The sequence below is a fragment of the Musa acuminata genome, chromosome BXJ1-3, assembly GCF_036884655.1.
Source record: "Musa acuminata AAA Group cultivar baxijiao chromosome BXJ1-3, Cavendish_Baxijiao_AAA, whole genome shotgun sequence".
Taxonomy (NCBI): Eukaryota; Viridiplantae; Streptophyta; class Magnoliopsida; order Zingiberales; family Musaceae; genus Musa; species Musa acuminata.
In genome coordinates this window covers 28278340-28292991 of record NC_088329.1, presented here as the reverse complement: position 1 = coordinate 28292991, position 14652 = coordinate 28278340, and the positions used below count along the sequence as shown (strand labels likewise).

The 14652-nt window shown below is 40.2% G+C and overlaps 2 protein-coding genes across 7 annotated transcripts; one reads left to right on the top strand and one right to left on the bottom strand.

The window, feature by feature from the left end:
- Positions 1 to 315: 315 nt before the first annotated feature.
- On the bottom strand, positions 316 to 6990 carry LOC135624281 (CRAL-TRIO domain-containing protein C3H8.02-like). Of its 6 annotated transcripts, none has more exons than XM_065127714.1 (6): positions 6842 to 6990; positions 4969 to 5121; positions 3983 to 4159; positions 1804 to 1956; positions 860 to 982; positions 316 to 720 (listed from the first exon to the last, which is right to left on the bottom strand). In XM_065127714.1, the coding sequence occupies exons 1-6, from the start codon at positions 6974 to 6976 to the stop codon at positions 643 to 645; spliced, it is 819 nt and encodes a 272-aa protein (XP_064983786.1). In that variant the 5' UTR covers positions 6977 to 6990; the 3' UTR covers positions 316 to 642. The 6 variants fall into 6 exon arrangements, with proteins under 6 accessions (XP_064983786.1, XP_064983799.1, XP_064983792.1 ...); XM_065127727.1 differs by having other exon boundaries at positions 3998 to 4159; XM_065127720.1 differs by having other exon boundaries at positions 3983 to 4144.
- Positions 6991 to 9878: 2888 nt separating this feature from the next.
- On the top strand, positions 9879 to 13019 carry LOC103978282 (protein neprosin). The gene is made up of 7 exons (XM_009394017.3): positions 9879 to 10543; positions 10622 to 10708; positions 10790 to 11008; positions 11587 to 11751; positions 11969 to 12022; positions 12138 to 12284; positions 12507 to 13019. Exons 1-7 carry the CDS (start codon positions 10307 to 10309, stop codon positions 12885 to 12887), a joined length of 1290 nt encoding a protein of 429 aa, XP_009392292.2. The 5' UTR covers positions 9879 to 10306; the 3' UTR covers positions 12888 to 13019.
- Positions 13020 to 14652: the final 1633 nt, after the last annotated feature.

Sequence of the window (14652 nt, the reverse complement as noted above, 5' to 3'; positions counted from 1 at the left end):
TTGGCGTACGGGGAGTTTAGCGGCAAAACGAGAGGTCGAATGTCAAAGCGGAAGAAAACGAGACGTTGCCAGGTCGAGGATAAGGAATTGGCTTTTGGTTTGGATTTGGATTTGACATCCGCGTTTGCTCCTCCTCCCACTATACCGTTTGCTCTGTGAGCCCTCACTATCTCTTCGTCTTGGTCACAATTTTCTCGAGACGGCGAGTCCTAACCGCTCGGTGGCGAGCGGTGGGAGTCAGCTGCGGGTTGATACTATGGGTTCCGGTCACCACGATGCCTCACGGCAAGATGATTGGAAGATTGAAGCTACGGGTTCCAGTCACCAAGAGTGATAATAATCACTTGAAACCTTTAGAGAAATTGATGGCAAAAAATTTGTTTTTGCGTCTCTTCTGTCATCAGACTTGTGGGGTCGCCTCCATCAACAAACAGATACAAAGGTCGATTACTGATATATATATATATATATATATATATATATATATATATATATATATATATATGCTCTCTCTCTCTCTCTCTCTCTCTCTATTTTATTTTCTTAATTTCCATAAAGGAATTGGCCGGTTTGTAACACCAGATGGTAAGGTCTTGGAGACGGTAAAGACTTACAGTAGTCCGTCCATGAGACACTGGAAGCTCAATCTTTAAAGTCCGTTGGCACCGTGGATTCTGTAAAATACTCCTTCCTCACTGTCTCCATGTCACAAAACCTCACCTTGGAGAATTAGGAAAGAAATAAAGATATCAGCAAAGCAATCTTCAACGAAGCATCAATTTGGAAAGTTCCTATCTAATCGAATTTAGAATACGTGTCCCATAGCACATTAAATTTCTGGCCCAGACAAAAGGCTCACCAGCGAGGCATACGACCTCATCAAAGGCTTAACAAGCTGCCAAATGGGCTGAAACACGAAAGGGGCATCTACAAAGAGCACCTGCCCCAGCCTCCTCGGGTAGTAATAGTAGAAAACATCCATCTGTTGACACAATGAATGCAATAATAAATGATCTTTCCTGAACAAATTTAGCATATGTATGTATATAGGTTCCACTAACACAAAAGTAGATAATACACATGCATTTCTTTAGCTGAGCCAATATCAAAGTAAAAAAGACGTCTGAAAACATCTCTGAGTAAGGTGATAACTGCAGGTTTCAGCAGTAATTATATCAGTTACGAGAATACCTTCGAATTAATTTTAATCTAGATGGGTTTATTGTGTCAAGGCAGAATAATACCATTGCACCTGTTTATCTACATCAAGGAATATCGGTATATTAAAGAGGTAAATACATCAAACATTTTAATTAGTCCAAAGATGACTATCCACCACAAAGACATGGACGCATGTTAGCTTGTGGTCATACATATTCTATTACAATGACCTCTTAAACTCAACAATCTCCTATGACATATTCTTACTCATTTCAAAAACTAAACAATCATGTCTCCTGAAGAAAATCTGCAATAACATTAAAAGAAAGCCCAAAAGACCCATCCTAAAACTTCCATCTGCATTTTTATTGTGTATTTTTAACAGTGAGGTTTGCATATGGGAGTATTTGCACCACTCATTTTAGTATTAAATATGCATGTAGAGGAGTACTAATCTAATGTTTGAAGTGTGCAAGCAAATGTCAGATATAGTTTGTATTTCTGTTGGGTCATAGGAAAAAATATTAATCTTTTACCTATTTTCTAAATGCAAGTAGTCTAGATACATCAACAATGACATAATTTAAGGAACTTCACAACTTTAACCAGCAGAAAGGGGCAGCAGCAGCTTGCATAAGTTACCAAGAACTTCAAAAATTGAACATCCCCGTTCTCTACAAGGAAGCCTCTCAGATCAAATATGCCCAGAATTTCTTCAGTCCCAGGAGGAAGTTTATTTAATGCAGTCTCAATGAGATAGACACAAAGTTTTTCATCCTCAATAGGTTCCTGTTTCTGTGGACAAATTATTACTTGTACATCAGTAATCGTGCTCCTGAAGGAAGCAACCTTTGATTTAAAAAAGAGGCAGGTAGGCCACAATGTATTAATTTGCCTTCAACAGTTACACAAGTTAAAAGGATAAGCAATGAAGACAAGGCTTCACTTTCATGAATATGATTAGTGAAATTTACAGTCTTGTGCACAAGAAAAGAAACACATTACAGATAATATCCATTGCGACAATGAATCATTTTACACAAGTTAATACCGTATGCAAGAATTGTCAGGTTTCTTAGTTGACAACATTTTACGTGGAGTCCTTCCCTTTAGTTCATTAGTTCCAATTGTCAGAATAGGATACTCTAGTCATCAGAAAGTACTTCCTATGTTTCTTTCTGCTTCTTACATTTCTTCTATCACTAGTTCAACCTTTCCCCCACATTTTCAGCTTTTTCTCCTCTTTTACATTTTGCTTCCTTTCTACTCTACAACCAGCTTAATACACTTTGGTAAAACATATATCGAAACAAAATGATGTTTTCCAACAATTCATTTGAAAACACTCTATTTAAATATTGCATCAAGTACTAGTAGTGTGGAAGAAATTCTCACACAGAAAAGGGTAGTTTAATAAGTTCGAAGGGACCAATATGTCAAATGCAAGAAATGAGCAACTGCAACATTATGACAGCTCAGAAGAAGATTATGCGAGTTATCAATCAAGCTTTGGTATAATCTACTACAAATTTTAAACTATATCAGTTGAAATTAATAATTGGCTGACACCACATAACTGACTTTTTGTTACTCTAAACCAGAACAGATATTTCATTCTCGTTCACCATACAACTTCATCTACAGAATATGACAAGTTAGGAAGAAATTAACACAAAAGCCGTACAGGTTACTCAAGTCTAGAAATGCAAACTTAAATACCAACAAAATTTAGACATAAAAACCAATATTGCTACTCTAGTCTGATACAAATGCATGCAAGCCAAGAAGCATAGAGTAAACATCAATGATTGTACAGGCTCCAGTAAAGAGCATAATTTTCAGAATGATTAAGCTTTTCCTATCAAATGTCATCTTTGCCAAACCTAATTCAAGAATATTTGAATGGATACTGTACCCAGGGACACCTCTAACACCAACTAAAAGGTTTTGCATGCCAGCCATGTCAATGCACGGAGGCCATTATCTCAAAGTGCCAATTTGGTAATATGTTCATCACTTCATCATGTCATGTGTGTGCCTCAGCACTTCTTTGTCCCTGCTTAGCTTGTGATATTAGACATAAAACCTGCCCATAGCATGCTGACATGTCATCAATAAAGGGCCAAGCTAAGCAATGTTTTTGACACTACATATTGTTTTCATCGTGATGACATAATAATATTTTCTGTAAAAGAGATTATGCTTGTCAATGTTAAATTAGTAAAAAGAAGATGGTCTGATGTACGCAATCTTACCCCTGTAAAAAAAGAAATTGTTCCGATGGTTCAAACCTTAGTCACTCTGATCGCAAAGGAGAAAACTCACCATAACATCAAAGCCCACCATCTAGAAATGTTATATTGGAGTTGAACTTATTTTTTGTATAATATTCTATTTGTAATTTATATCAAGCACTCAGAAACTGAATAGTCCTATCTGATATTTATGGGTCCCATCTATATTGGTATATGATATTCTGACTATATGGAAGTAATACCAACAAATGACATTTTAAATATTATTTTGCTAGTGGCAAACCATGGTATTTTGTCCTGTGCTGATCTGACAATGGACCAATCTCTGGCTGGTATTTAAATCTGTTTTATAAGTTTATGGTCCAAGATGTGAAAGTTATGATTTATTTAATTTAACATTCTAGCTTTGGCATGTTCAACCATCAAAATATATTTTAACTCCAATATATTAAAAATTAAGTCCTACACGGCAACAAGTATTTACATGAAGCATCATGATATGGCAATCATAATAGAGCTTATGCATGAGTAAAGAGAAAAAATTTCACTGATTTTATAATCAGTACCCTAGTATTTCCTACCGCAGGAAAATGCTTGGATGCCACCACCACTAATACTGGTCTGCCATTGTTGTCAAGAAAGTCATGTACATAAGCTTTGCCAGTTCCATACACACTCTTCACAGATTCTTCACACAAATCTGAAACGCCAAAGTCTTCATGCCATTTCTGAAATGAAAAGGTCTAAAATTGAATAAATGTTCGAAGTACAAAATAGCTCCAAAATCTAAAAAGAAGTTAAAAGATTTCAAAATTATTCCATAATGACAAATCAAGTCCAACTTGTACTTTGGATCAAGGTTCGCAATACCGTACCGTACCGGTATTTCGACCTGGGCTCAGTACCGGTACGGTACGGTATACCGAGCGATACACCCAGGTGTGCCAAGTAATGTAGCACTGCTATAGTGCTACAGTGCACTCGGACCGGTAACAGACGATCCGCGTACCGACAAACTGTCGGACTGGTACGTACCACCCATACCGGGCGGTACGGTTCGGTACGGCAGACCCTGCTTTGGATGAACATCAAATTGACGCTAAAATTTCACATTTCCAAGTGGTAAATGCCTCTATATATATAAATGGGAATCCTAATCTATCACAGGGTTAAAGTGAACTAACATAATGGAAGGTTGTAAAATTCGCTTACATTCATGTACCGCCTAATAATATAACTCAATAGTTCACAAAATGAAAAATTAAAATCAGCAACTAGGACAGTTATCATTATTCCACCAGATAAATATTAGCGCATTTGTTTCTTGTTAATACCACTTGCACAACAATCATGGTTTATTATTCAATAACGAATAATTTCTTCTTACCCAAACATATTTTTTCTAATACCCACTGAAAAAAGAACTTTAGACAGGATTCATTTTACAAATATATCACCAGGAGTAATAGCTATCAAGCATGTCTGACATATTTATTTATAAAACTGAGGAGATTCAATCAATTATCCATAATTTGAAGGAAATGCTGATTACAATAGCTTTCGTCAATTTCATGACAGCTTCTTCAACAGAAAACTTTCGGTCCTTCAAAAACCAAAGGATCATATCTTCATCATCCCTTCCATTTTTTCCAACTGGGAGATTTGGATGCTCTCTTTCAAGTTTTTCCTTGACTTCCAACACAAGCTGCAAATTCAGAATATGAAGACATAGTTTTATAAAGATATGATTGAATTTTGAAATCTGATAAGAAACTAGAAATATCAAGTAAGAAAATTAGCAGGATAACCATTATATGTAATTCAAGTAAATTTTGATAAATTATACAACTGCACTATCATAAAATTCGATATCATAAGACTAGATGGATATTGCAAAGTGCAAACAATGTCTCAAAAAATATCACTTTTATGTACGGGAAGACACATAGTCTGTGTCAGCTTCTTCATGATTGATAACCTATACAACTGCACTATCATTATATTTGATATCACATGACTAGATGAATATAGCAGACAATGTCTCAAACAATAACATTTTTATGTATGGGAAGACACACAGTCTGCATTAGCTTCTAATTTAAATATCATTGCATCAAACATGTCATTTGATAAAAAATTCCAATTAATCTAATTCCTGTAGAACAGCTCTAAAATCTCAATAATGAGAAAATAGATATGATCTCAATCTGCATACCCCACTAAGCATGATTCCACGAGTGTCTTTATCTTTCACTGGAGGAATTTGATCAAACAGCTTCCTTACAGCTCTCAAGTCTCCTTGCTTAATTCATCAATGACAGAATTCCATGAAAAGTATCTCTCTCAGGCATCTAGCTGAACAGCCTTCTTGTATATTCAATCTACCCTATTTTGTAAACCTATGAATCATTATATTCCAAGAGAACATATCACATGTTTTACATAGCCATCAATAATCATATCCCGACAATGAATTTTTTTTGGGAGCACCATTGTGCTATTCAATGAAGCAAGGGAAGAATCAATCTTATGACAGTTGGCACACAGGAATATATGACATCCCTCTGTAGAAACAAGTCCAACTTATCTAACTCTGGAGCATATGCCACACTGGATTTGTCCACCTTCTCTGACCGTTAAAGAACTAGCATAGGCTTAAGTATGAAAAGCAATGTGAATTTGTCAGGAGATATATTTATATGAAGCATTTGACAATAGGTTGGTCAGAACACGGTTTGTGAATTCGCTCAAGTATTATTATTCCAAAGAGAAGGATGACAATTTTCAACCTGCTTGCACTCGAGCACAAAACTTAACATTCTGCACATTTAGTAGCATCGTTGAGAAGTCCAGAAGCAATCACTGGATCAAGTATATGTTCCAAATCCTTCATGGTCTGACACATTGGTGTAACGAGAAATGGAAGAAATTAGTCGGTGCCATCTCACCTTCAGAATAATCTGACCGAGACAGATCAATTAAATCGTTCATCTACTCGAGATGATCTAATAATTCTCTAACTAAATCATCACCGCAGCCATTTTATGTGTCAATTCAAAATACAAATGATCGAAAATTAGCACCTAAAACAGCCTGCAGCATCCTTTCTCAAATGGGGCTACCGACTTCCCAAGCGTTTAAACAACAACAACGAACCGTATCAAGGGGGCCATAACAATAATCGCCACAACAAGAAGCAAAACCAGAACATGTCGAAAATGGGGGATTAATTGGAACAGACCATGATGGGCATCCAGGCGCCAAAGATGGCAGACCATTCAAGAAATCAACCGCCAGCGTTAACTAACCTCGAATAAGGAGCACCCAAGAAACAAAACAAACAGCTAAAAGGGAAGATGAGAAGTGGACAGAGAGGTCGTGCGATGGTGTGGTGCACGTAGAGAGAGGAGGAGGGAGGGGAATACCTTCGTGGCATCGACAGAGAAGAGAGCCTGGTTGCCCGCGGCGCACCTAAAACGCCTGCAGCCATGGGCGGGAGAAGAGGAAGAGAGAGAGGAGAGGGGAAGTGACAGAGGGTAGCGAAAACGAAGAAGAGCCATCTCAACAACCAACCTTAAAAGAATGCAAGCTATTGTTCCATTTATCCATACACATCTGACGTTTGACACGGGTGCGAGCCACCGCGCACCTGATTGCGGATCAGGTGTACTCAATCAGGTGAACTCAATCATGCCGACATGGACCGAATGGGAACTGACTTGTGCCCAATCCCCACTTAATTGCCTTAATGGCATGGTTGAGCCAATACGCGCACCCAAGCAATTGGTCCTCTTCCGACGGCGGGCTCAACCTGGGCTGGCTGGGCTTTGTTAGAGTAACCCTCACGGCTGGCAGTAATTGTGGCTTTCTCTCACCGACGGACAAATCATGGAAGAGTCCCGCCTGACGTGTGTTTGATGTCTCTTTTCGTCCTCTCCCGTCGCGGTTGAAAAGTGAAAAATGGATCTCGTCGTCAACTCACAGATCGACACGACGGGACGAGAAGCAAACGGAAGAGAACAATCTTGCATAGGAGCAACACGGAAGATACCAAGAAGCATTCGGAACCCGTCTGGTCTCTTTGTGGACTTTAGATGGTGCTGCGGCTGCTGTGTTTGAATCAATTCCACCGAAGAATCTCCAGCGTATGCAAGTCAAATCTCGCAAGTGAGCAGAGTCTTATAATAAATCAGTCACCGATACGAATTTGCTCTTTGTTTTCTCTCTTCTTCTTCTTCTTCTTCTTCTTCTTATTCTTCTTCAGTGCATTCCTTCCATGCTTTTCCTGAACAGGCGAATCACTGGAGTATGTTAGGCAACGGATTTGACAGTTTAATGCAAAAGAGAGTCAAAAGAAGAAAGGGCAACCTTTCTTTCTCATGCTGGCCTTTGTCCGATCATTACCGTACATGGTGCTTGCCACTATTTCGTTTTCTTTCTTTTTATCTTAGGTATCTACGCCGATCTCTGCCAAATTGCAGGAGGGGGACGATGTCAAACTGAGATGGATGGAGCAGCCCATGTGCGCGACCCATACGAGTCACTGCAAAAGCCGTGGATGTGTATCAATTTTCAACTCGTTGAGAATCGCATTTATGAGCAGACTGCATGTAAGTAGAGTGTTGTCCACCTCTTTTTAAGACTAAAGGAAATTTTTTTAATAATAAAGAATAAAATTATTTTTTTTAAAAAAACGATGAAAAAAAAATAAAAAAAATTAAGTATCAAACTCGAATACTATGTAATTATTTCCAAAAAAATAAAAACAAAACACATAACTATGATCTTGCAAGACTCACACATAAGAAGAGTTTGATTTGCCGATTCATTCTCTATTACAATTGTTTTAATCTAGATAAAAGAATAAAATAAAATAAAAATATAATGTTTCTCTTTGAATAATATAATTATTTTATTTCATATAATAAATAATATTTTTTTCTTATGAATCTTTAATTAATTTTATAATCTTCAATAAAAACGAATATGATTCTTTTATTTATTTTTTTCTGTATTTATTTATTTTCTCTTATTGAGTAGGTGTTGTCAGGCTACTGAGCTCGTAGACAATACAACAATTTTTTTCGAAAAATTGTATCTACAATCTTGCAATCGGAAACAAATTATGCCCATACTTTTGTGACATTAGAATCTTTCTCGGTAACAAATGCGTTGTCTTTGTTTATATTCAAGCACTCGGCAAAAAGAAGGAGATCATGATGATCTTTGGATCACCTTAATTTGTCTTCTTCTTGAGGTGCTTAGAATCTTTTGGTGAGCTGGGTAATCTGGAAAGTTGCTTGGACTGAGATGATCGACGAGAGTGGATCCGTGTGGGGCAATGCATCTCAGGTGGTGCTCCCTCCTTTCGAACGCTGCAAAGCGATGAGTCGGCTTTGTGGGAGGGGAAGAACATGATGAAGAAGCACGGTTACGAAGGGATGGAAGTGGCCAACATAATGGCCGGAGGCCTCGATAATGGACTTGGAACAGACGTGGGACCCTCACACTAGCTTTTTGCGTGTTCGAGCACTGTAGATGGGGTCTACACACTCCCCGATTTCCTATCCCAAGAATCTTAAACACAGAGAGAGAACACATTAAGTGAGACAAACCCAAATTATATATAGAGAGGATAAGATGAACTGCAATTTTTAATGTTTTGGTCATTAACTCGATGAGACAAAATTGATTCAATCGAGTTCGAGTCTGACTGAGCCCGTGAAAATGATAAAACATTTTCATGTGTTTTAGAATGGTTTGTTTATCCAGTCTGTGCTTTGATAATTCCTGCAAACTATAATCTCCCAATGGGTACGATCGATCGATCGATTGCAGTAATAATACACGAGAAAATGAGCATCAACACTCACGGGTCAATGTCAAGATGACACAATCACGTCACATGATATAAACAAAGGCTGGGTCAAGATTTGTCCAAAACAATAATTTTCTCTGCATCACTCTGGTTTAGTACATAATCAAGTTTTTAACAATGGTAAATGCCATATTCTTTTTTCTCTTTCCTCGAAAGCAGTGGTAAAAATTCATATTATATACTCACAACTTGAAATTTCTTGGACACAGTGTAGAGTGACTCAAGTCTCGCTCTCACTCCTTTCCCATGCTGAATTTTCTGGAGGTTGATCGAATCAGCAATACAGAAAAAAGAAGCATCTTCTTTTTCTTTTTTTTTTTGAGATGAACTTTGTGCACCTAAATCTATCTCGAGTTCTATCAAATCTGCAATCTTGGCACTCAAGCTGGGAGTATATATAGAGTGCAAAGGACTGCTCAGTCACTAAGGTTATGTAATTAGAAAACAAATAAATAGGAGCAGGTTTGGTTTGTTGCGATGCCAAAGAACATCTAGGGAACTGAAATGGGAAGTCCAACCACAAGGACACGCACTTGAGATGCCCAATATGTATATACACCAACCAAAAGAAGAGGAAAAGATAAAGCTTGCTGGCGTAGTCACCAAGGCCCTGTATCGTGAGCGAAGCTGTACGAAAAGAAGAGACAGGTCTACCGTTGGGGAAGATCTCCTCCGTTCCTTCACCTTTCAACAGCCATCCAGCTAACCTCATTCTCCAAAAGTTTTCCTTGTCAGAGCCCATTTCCGTGGCATTTGAAGCAGACTGAGAGGTGAAGAGGGAAGGGGAGGTGAGAGGTGGGAGGTGGTAAGAGTGAGGGGCCACATGAGGGAGGAAACATGGGGTTTGGGATTTTTTTAGGATCCAAGTGTTGGATGGAGGTGTCCGCTTGGAAGTGAGAATTTGGTGTCGTTTGGAGTAAAACCAAGCAGCCATGGGGAGTTTTTTTATAGCTCGCGAGAGAGGCCATTGATCGATCACGCAAGAAGAAGACAACCACGCCGATGTCCACAGATGCAGACAGCTCTAGAAGAAGGATCGCAGCTCCAAAATTCCCCGGGCATGGCTTCTAGCTGCGCCAAAGCTTATCGAATCATTTCGTTTTTCCTTGCTTGTCTTCTCCTTGCTTCCAACTCGGCAGCCGCGATCAATAGCACAACACTCGATCCCAGGGATGAGATACGAGCGAAGCATAGGAGCATCAGAGCCCATCTGAAGAGGGTGAACAAGCCTGCTGTCAGGACGATTAAGGCATCTATTTTACTCTCCCTTGTATCTTCTCCCTGCTTCCTGACCGAATTCCGCAATGCTCACCTGTCGTGCTTGCAGAGTCCTGACGGTGATCTTATAGACTGTGTTCCATCGCATCTCCAGCCAGCATTCGATCATCCGAAGCTACGAGGCCAGAGACCGTCGGTGCGTGTGAGATCTTCTCTGTATGACCCGTCAAACTGATCGATCAGGCCAGTGCTGATCTTAGAGAGCTTTTGGTTGCAGGATCCACCTGAGAGACCAAAAGGCAACAACTCGAGCAGCACACTACTGGACGCCAAGTTCCAGGCGTGGACAATCTCCGGCGAGTCGTGTCCCCAAGGATCGGTGCCGATTCGGAGGGCGTCACGAGAAGACATACTGAGAGCCAGCTCCATTCAGGGGTTTGGGCGGAAGCCGGCTGCAGGCAGATTGCGTCGTGATTCGAGAAGCACTGGCCACGAGGTTAGCTTGAATTAATCTATGGTTGCCTTCGTAATCTCATCACTCAAGTCTCCTTTCTTTCTTTCTTTCTTTCTTTCCTCTTACCAAGGAGAAACTCTCCACTGGTTATAATTGATTATTTCTTACCTTCTCCGTTCGTATCTTCCCACCATTTTCCCCACCAAGCCAAGCATTAATTGTCCTTCCCATAAGGAGCTCTTTATCGCTTGCTTTTCTTACATTATAGGTCCAGTACCCTTCGAGAACGACAAGAGGCACTCTCTTTATTCATGGATCGCACTAGGAGTTATGCAACAGTCTTCTTCCTCCCTACGTCCTGTGTAGGCAACAGCGTCCTCTTCCCTTCGTCCCTATGTGCACTTGATTCATGAATCGTAACATGAAAGATCCTCCATGTGCATCTACAGAAAACTTCAGAAAGGGAACCAAGATGAGGTGGCATAGTCCAAACAGTCCTCTAATTAACCTTGTGCCTTTCTCTAATAGATCAAACACCTTCGTTTCATAAGCTTGCTTCCGAGCTGTTGTTTCCGTCTCTTTCTCCATGCAGACACTCATACCGTCGTGCATTGGTGCAGCATGCAGTTGGTTATGTCATGGGAGCTCAGTATTACGGTGCAAAAGCTAGCCTTAGCGTGTGGGCACCGAGAGTGACAAGCGTATCCGAGTTCAGCTTGTCTCAGATGTGGGTAATCTCTGGCTCTTTCGGCAATGATCTTAACACCATCGAAGCTGGATGGCAGGTAATCCAGATGTATATTGGATTTGTTTATAGCTTAGATTCCATGTAGTAGGTTAGGTGTGATTGCATTGTCGAATACGAATCAAAATCTGCTCTAACATATTGTTTCCCTCAACTATCATCCATATGATCTTTCTCTACTCTTCATTACGAACCCTTCGTTCTACACTCTTTCTTTTCTTAGGAAAACTTCGATCCATCTATGTACATTTTCTCAGGTTAGTCCTCAGCTTTATGGAGATAGCAGGCCCAGATTTTTCACATATTGGACGGTGAGTGCCCCTAGACATAGACAAGGGACATATCAAAACGAAGATGACTGCTTATATTGCTAAGATGTTAAGGTATTGAGTAATAAATAGTCGGTGATGATCTCTTGATGTGTAGAGTGATGCGTATCAGGAGACAGGCTGCTACAATCTCTTGTGCTCAGGCTTTGTCCAAACAAATAATAAGATCGCCATTGGAGCAGCAATCTCACCAATATCTGCACTAGACGGTGGCCAATTCGACATTGATCTTCTCGTGTGGAAGGTAATTAAGTACTTCTCTTGCTAGTTATTTTGGAGATGACAACATCCTGAAAAAAATTATGTAAGAAACTATACAAAGACAACGAGTTTTAGTTAAATTACTATTGAGAATAACATATATCACGGTGGACACCAATTCAATGTAAGAACACTTCGACTAATGAATTATTGATCAAATTTAATATATGTAATTTCACTCAATCAACTCATGCAACACCATTAGGACCCGAAGCATGGACATTGGTGGCTGGAGATGGGAGCAGGCGTGCTGGTGGGCTACTGGCCTACCTTCTTATTCAGTCACCTGGCTGTGCACGCAAACATGGTGCAGTTTGGCGGAGAGATCGTCAACACCCGGTCATCGGGGTACCACACATCAACCCAGATGGGCAGCGGCCATTTCGCCGCAGAAGGTTTCCGCCGGGCTTCCTACTTCCGCAATCTGCAACTTGTCGACTGGGACAACAGTTTGATCCCATTGTCCTCTAACCTCAGACTCCTGGCTGACCATCCAAACTGCTACACCATCCAAGGTGGAGTTAATGGCGTCTGGGGGAACTATTTCTATTACGGAGGACCAGGAAGAAACGTGAGGTGTCCTTGAAATGGCTAATCTGGCTGATTCTTGTATTCTTTTTCTCTCTGTCCTGCGACCTCCAAGAAAGAATCTCTTCTCTTTTCCTGTAAATGGCAAAGTAACTTCTTGAGTTACATATATAGATGCACAGTTTGATCTTGTCTTCGGCCATGGCCTTTCACCTTTCACAAACGCAGAGAGGAATTAAGCTTATGCTGAGCCCCCACAAGGGAATAGACAAGTCTGCTAATGCCGGCAGAAACACATGGCTTGATCTGTTAATTTTCACGCTTCTTCATGGTGGCTCGTGCCAGTTCATGCATGCGTTCCGATGTAGCCGCCATACCATTAGACAGCAACAATGGCAGGTTATGATCACTCCACCCAGGTCTTTCCCCCTTTCTTGCGGTTAGATTCACTTTCACACCATCCTGGGTCCTTCCCCAGCCCCGTTCTGGATCTCCATGTGCTCCAATGTCAGCTGCTGGCGCGCCTGGAGAGCTCGTTACTGGCGCTTGTTTCAGCTTTCTTGAATCGCTTTGTTGCAGATTTTTGCCCATTAAAGCAGACAAGGCATGCAGGGTCACATCGGTCGAATTCAGGTGTCACTTTCTCCCCAGTATTCAGGGTGAGCTTTGATCATATTCTGCAAGTCCACTGATGATGATCAGGAGAGACTTGTGTGGTTTGCCATGAATTCGATCTGGTTATTCTACCTCTATCATCCAGATGATGGAGGTTTTCCCGAGAGAGTTGATATTCTGCAAGTCCACTGATGATCAGGAGAGACTTGTGTGGTTTGCCATGAATTCGATCTGATTATTTTACCTCTATCAACCTGCCTGTAAACGGCAGGTCTTCCTCGATGAAGTAGAATGAGAGAGGGTGATGGATCTGCTTCACTATATTTTTAATTCCACTTGAGCAATCACTTCCTTTCATGGTACTTCTTCCAAATTAATATGCCTCGCATATCAATCTATTTATGTGCACAAAGCAACGTGATGCAAATCACAATATAGTAGCTTCAAATCATATAATAATCAATTTCAAGTATCACAGCAAGAAGATCAATCAAACAAAGACAACTATGCACAAAAGTTGTCGTCAATTGTACAAAGTGTTAGAAAATAAATAGATAAATAAGTTGTAGAAGAAGTTGATTGTTATTAACATATCCCCTTCCTTTTATACAGGTTAGAAGGAAGAATTTTCCTCAACAGGTTAGAGGATTTCCCTCAACAGAGTAGAGAGATTTCTTCAAACAGTTAGAGAAATCTCATCTACTATCATGCCCCCGCAAGATGGTGCTCCTATCAAGGAGACCAATCTTGGACTGATGTAATGCAAAGAGTTTACGAGCTAGAGGCTTCGTGAATGAGTCGGTCAATTGATCAGCCGTATGAACATGAGAAACACGAAGTTGACGGCGAACAACTTGATCGCGTACAAAGTGGAAGTCGATAGCAATATGTTTCATGCGGGAGTGAAATACCGGATTAGCACACAGATAGGTAGCTCCAATATTATTACAATATATTGTAGGGGTGAAATCGATGTTGAGTTCCTAGAGTAGATTCGTGATCTAATTGAGTTCTGCAGTGGTAGCGGCAATGGCACGGTATTCAGCTTCAGTTGAAGACCGGGAGATTGTCTTTTGCTTCTTAGAACTCCAACTGATTGGATGAGCACCAAGGAAGATAATATATCCCGATGTGGATGTTCTATCATCAAGGTTACCTGCCCAATCAGCATTGGCAAATGCATGAAGATGAAGTGGAGAGTGTTTACG

Excerpts from the sequence above, each read along its gene's own strand:
- LOC103978282 (XM_009394017.3), top strand. The coding sequence starts at position 10,307 with ATGCAGACAGCTCTAGAAGAAGGATCGCAGCTCCAAAATTCCCCGGGC. Across the intron at positions 10,709-10,789 it reads TACGAGGCCAGAGACCGTCG|GATCCACCTGAGAGACCAAA; the intron begins GTGCGTGTGAGA and ends TTTTGGTTGCAG. Across the intron at positions 12,285-12,506 it reads TTGATCTTCTCGTGTGGAAG|GACCCGAAGCATGGACATTG; the intron begins GTAATTAAGTAC and ends CAACACCATTAG.
- LOC135624281 (XM_065127714.1), bottom strand. The coding sequence starts at position 6,976 with ATGGCTCTTCTTCGTTTTCGCTACCCTCTGTCACTTCCCCTCTCCTCT. Across the intron at positions 1,957-3,982 it reads CTGCGGTAGGAAATACTAGG|AAACAGGAACCTATTGAGGA; the intron begins GTACTGATTATA and ends ATTTGTCCACAG. Across the intron at positions 721-859 it reads TGAGGTCGTATGCCTCGCTG|GTGAGGTTTTGTGACATGGA; the intron begins GTGAGCCTTTTG and ends TAATTCTCCAAG.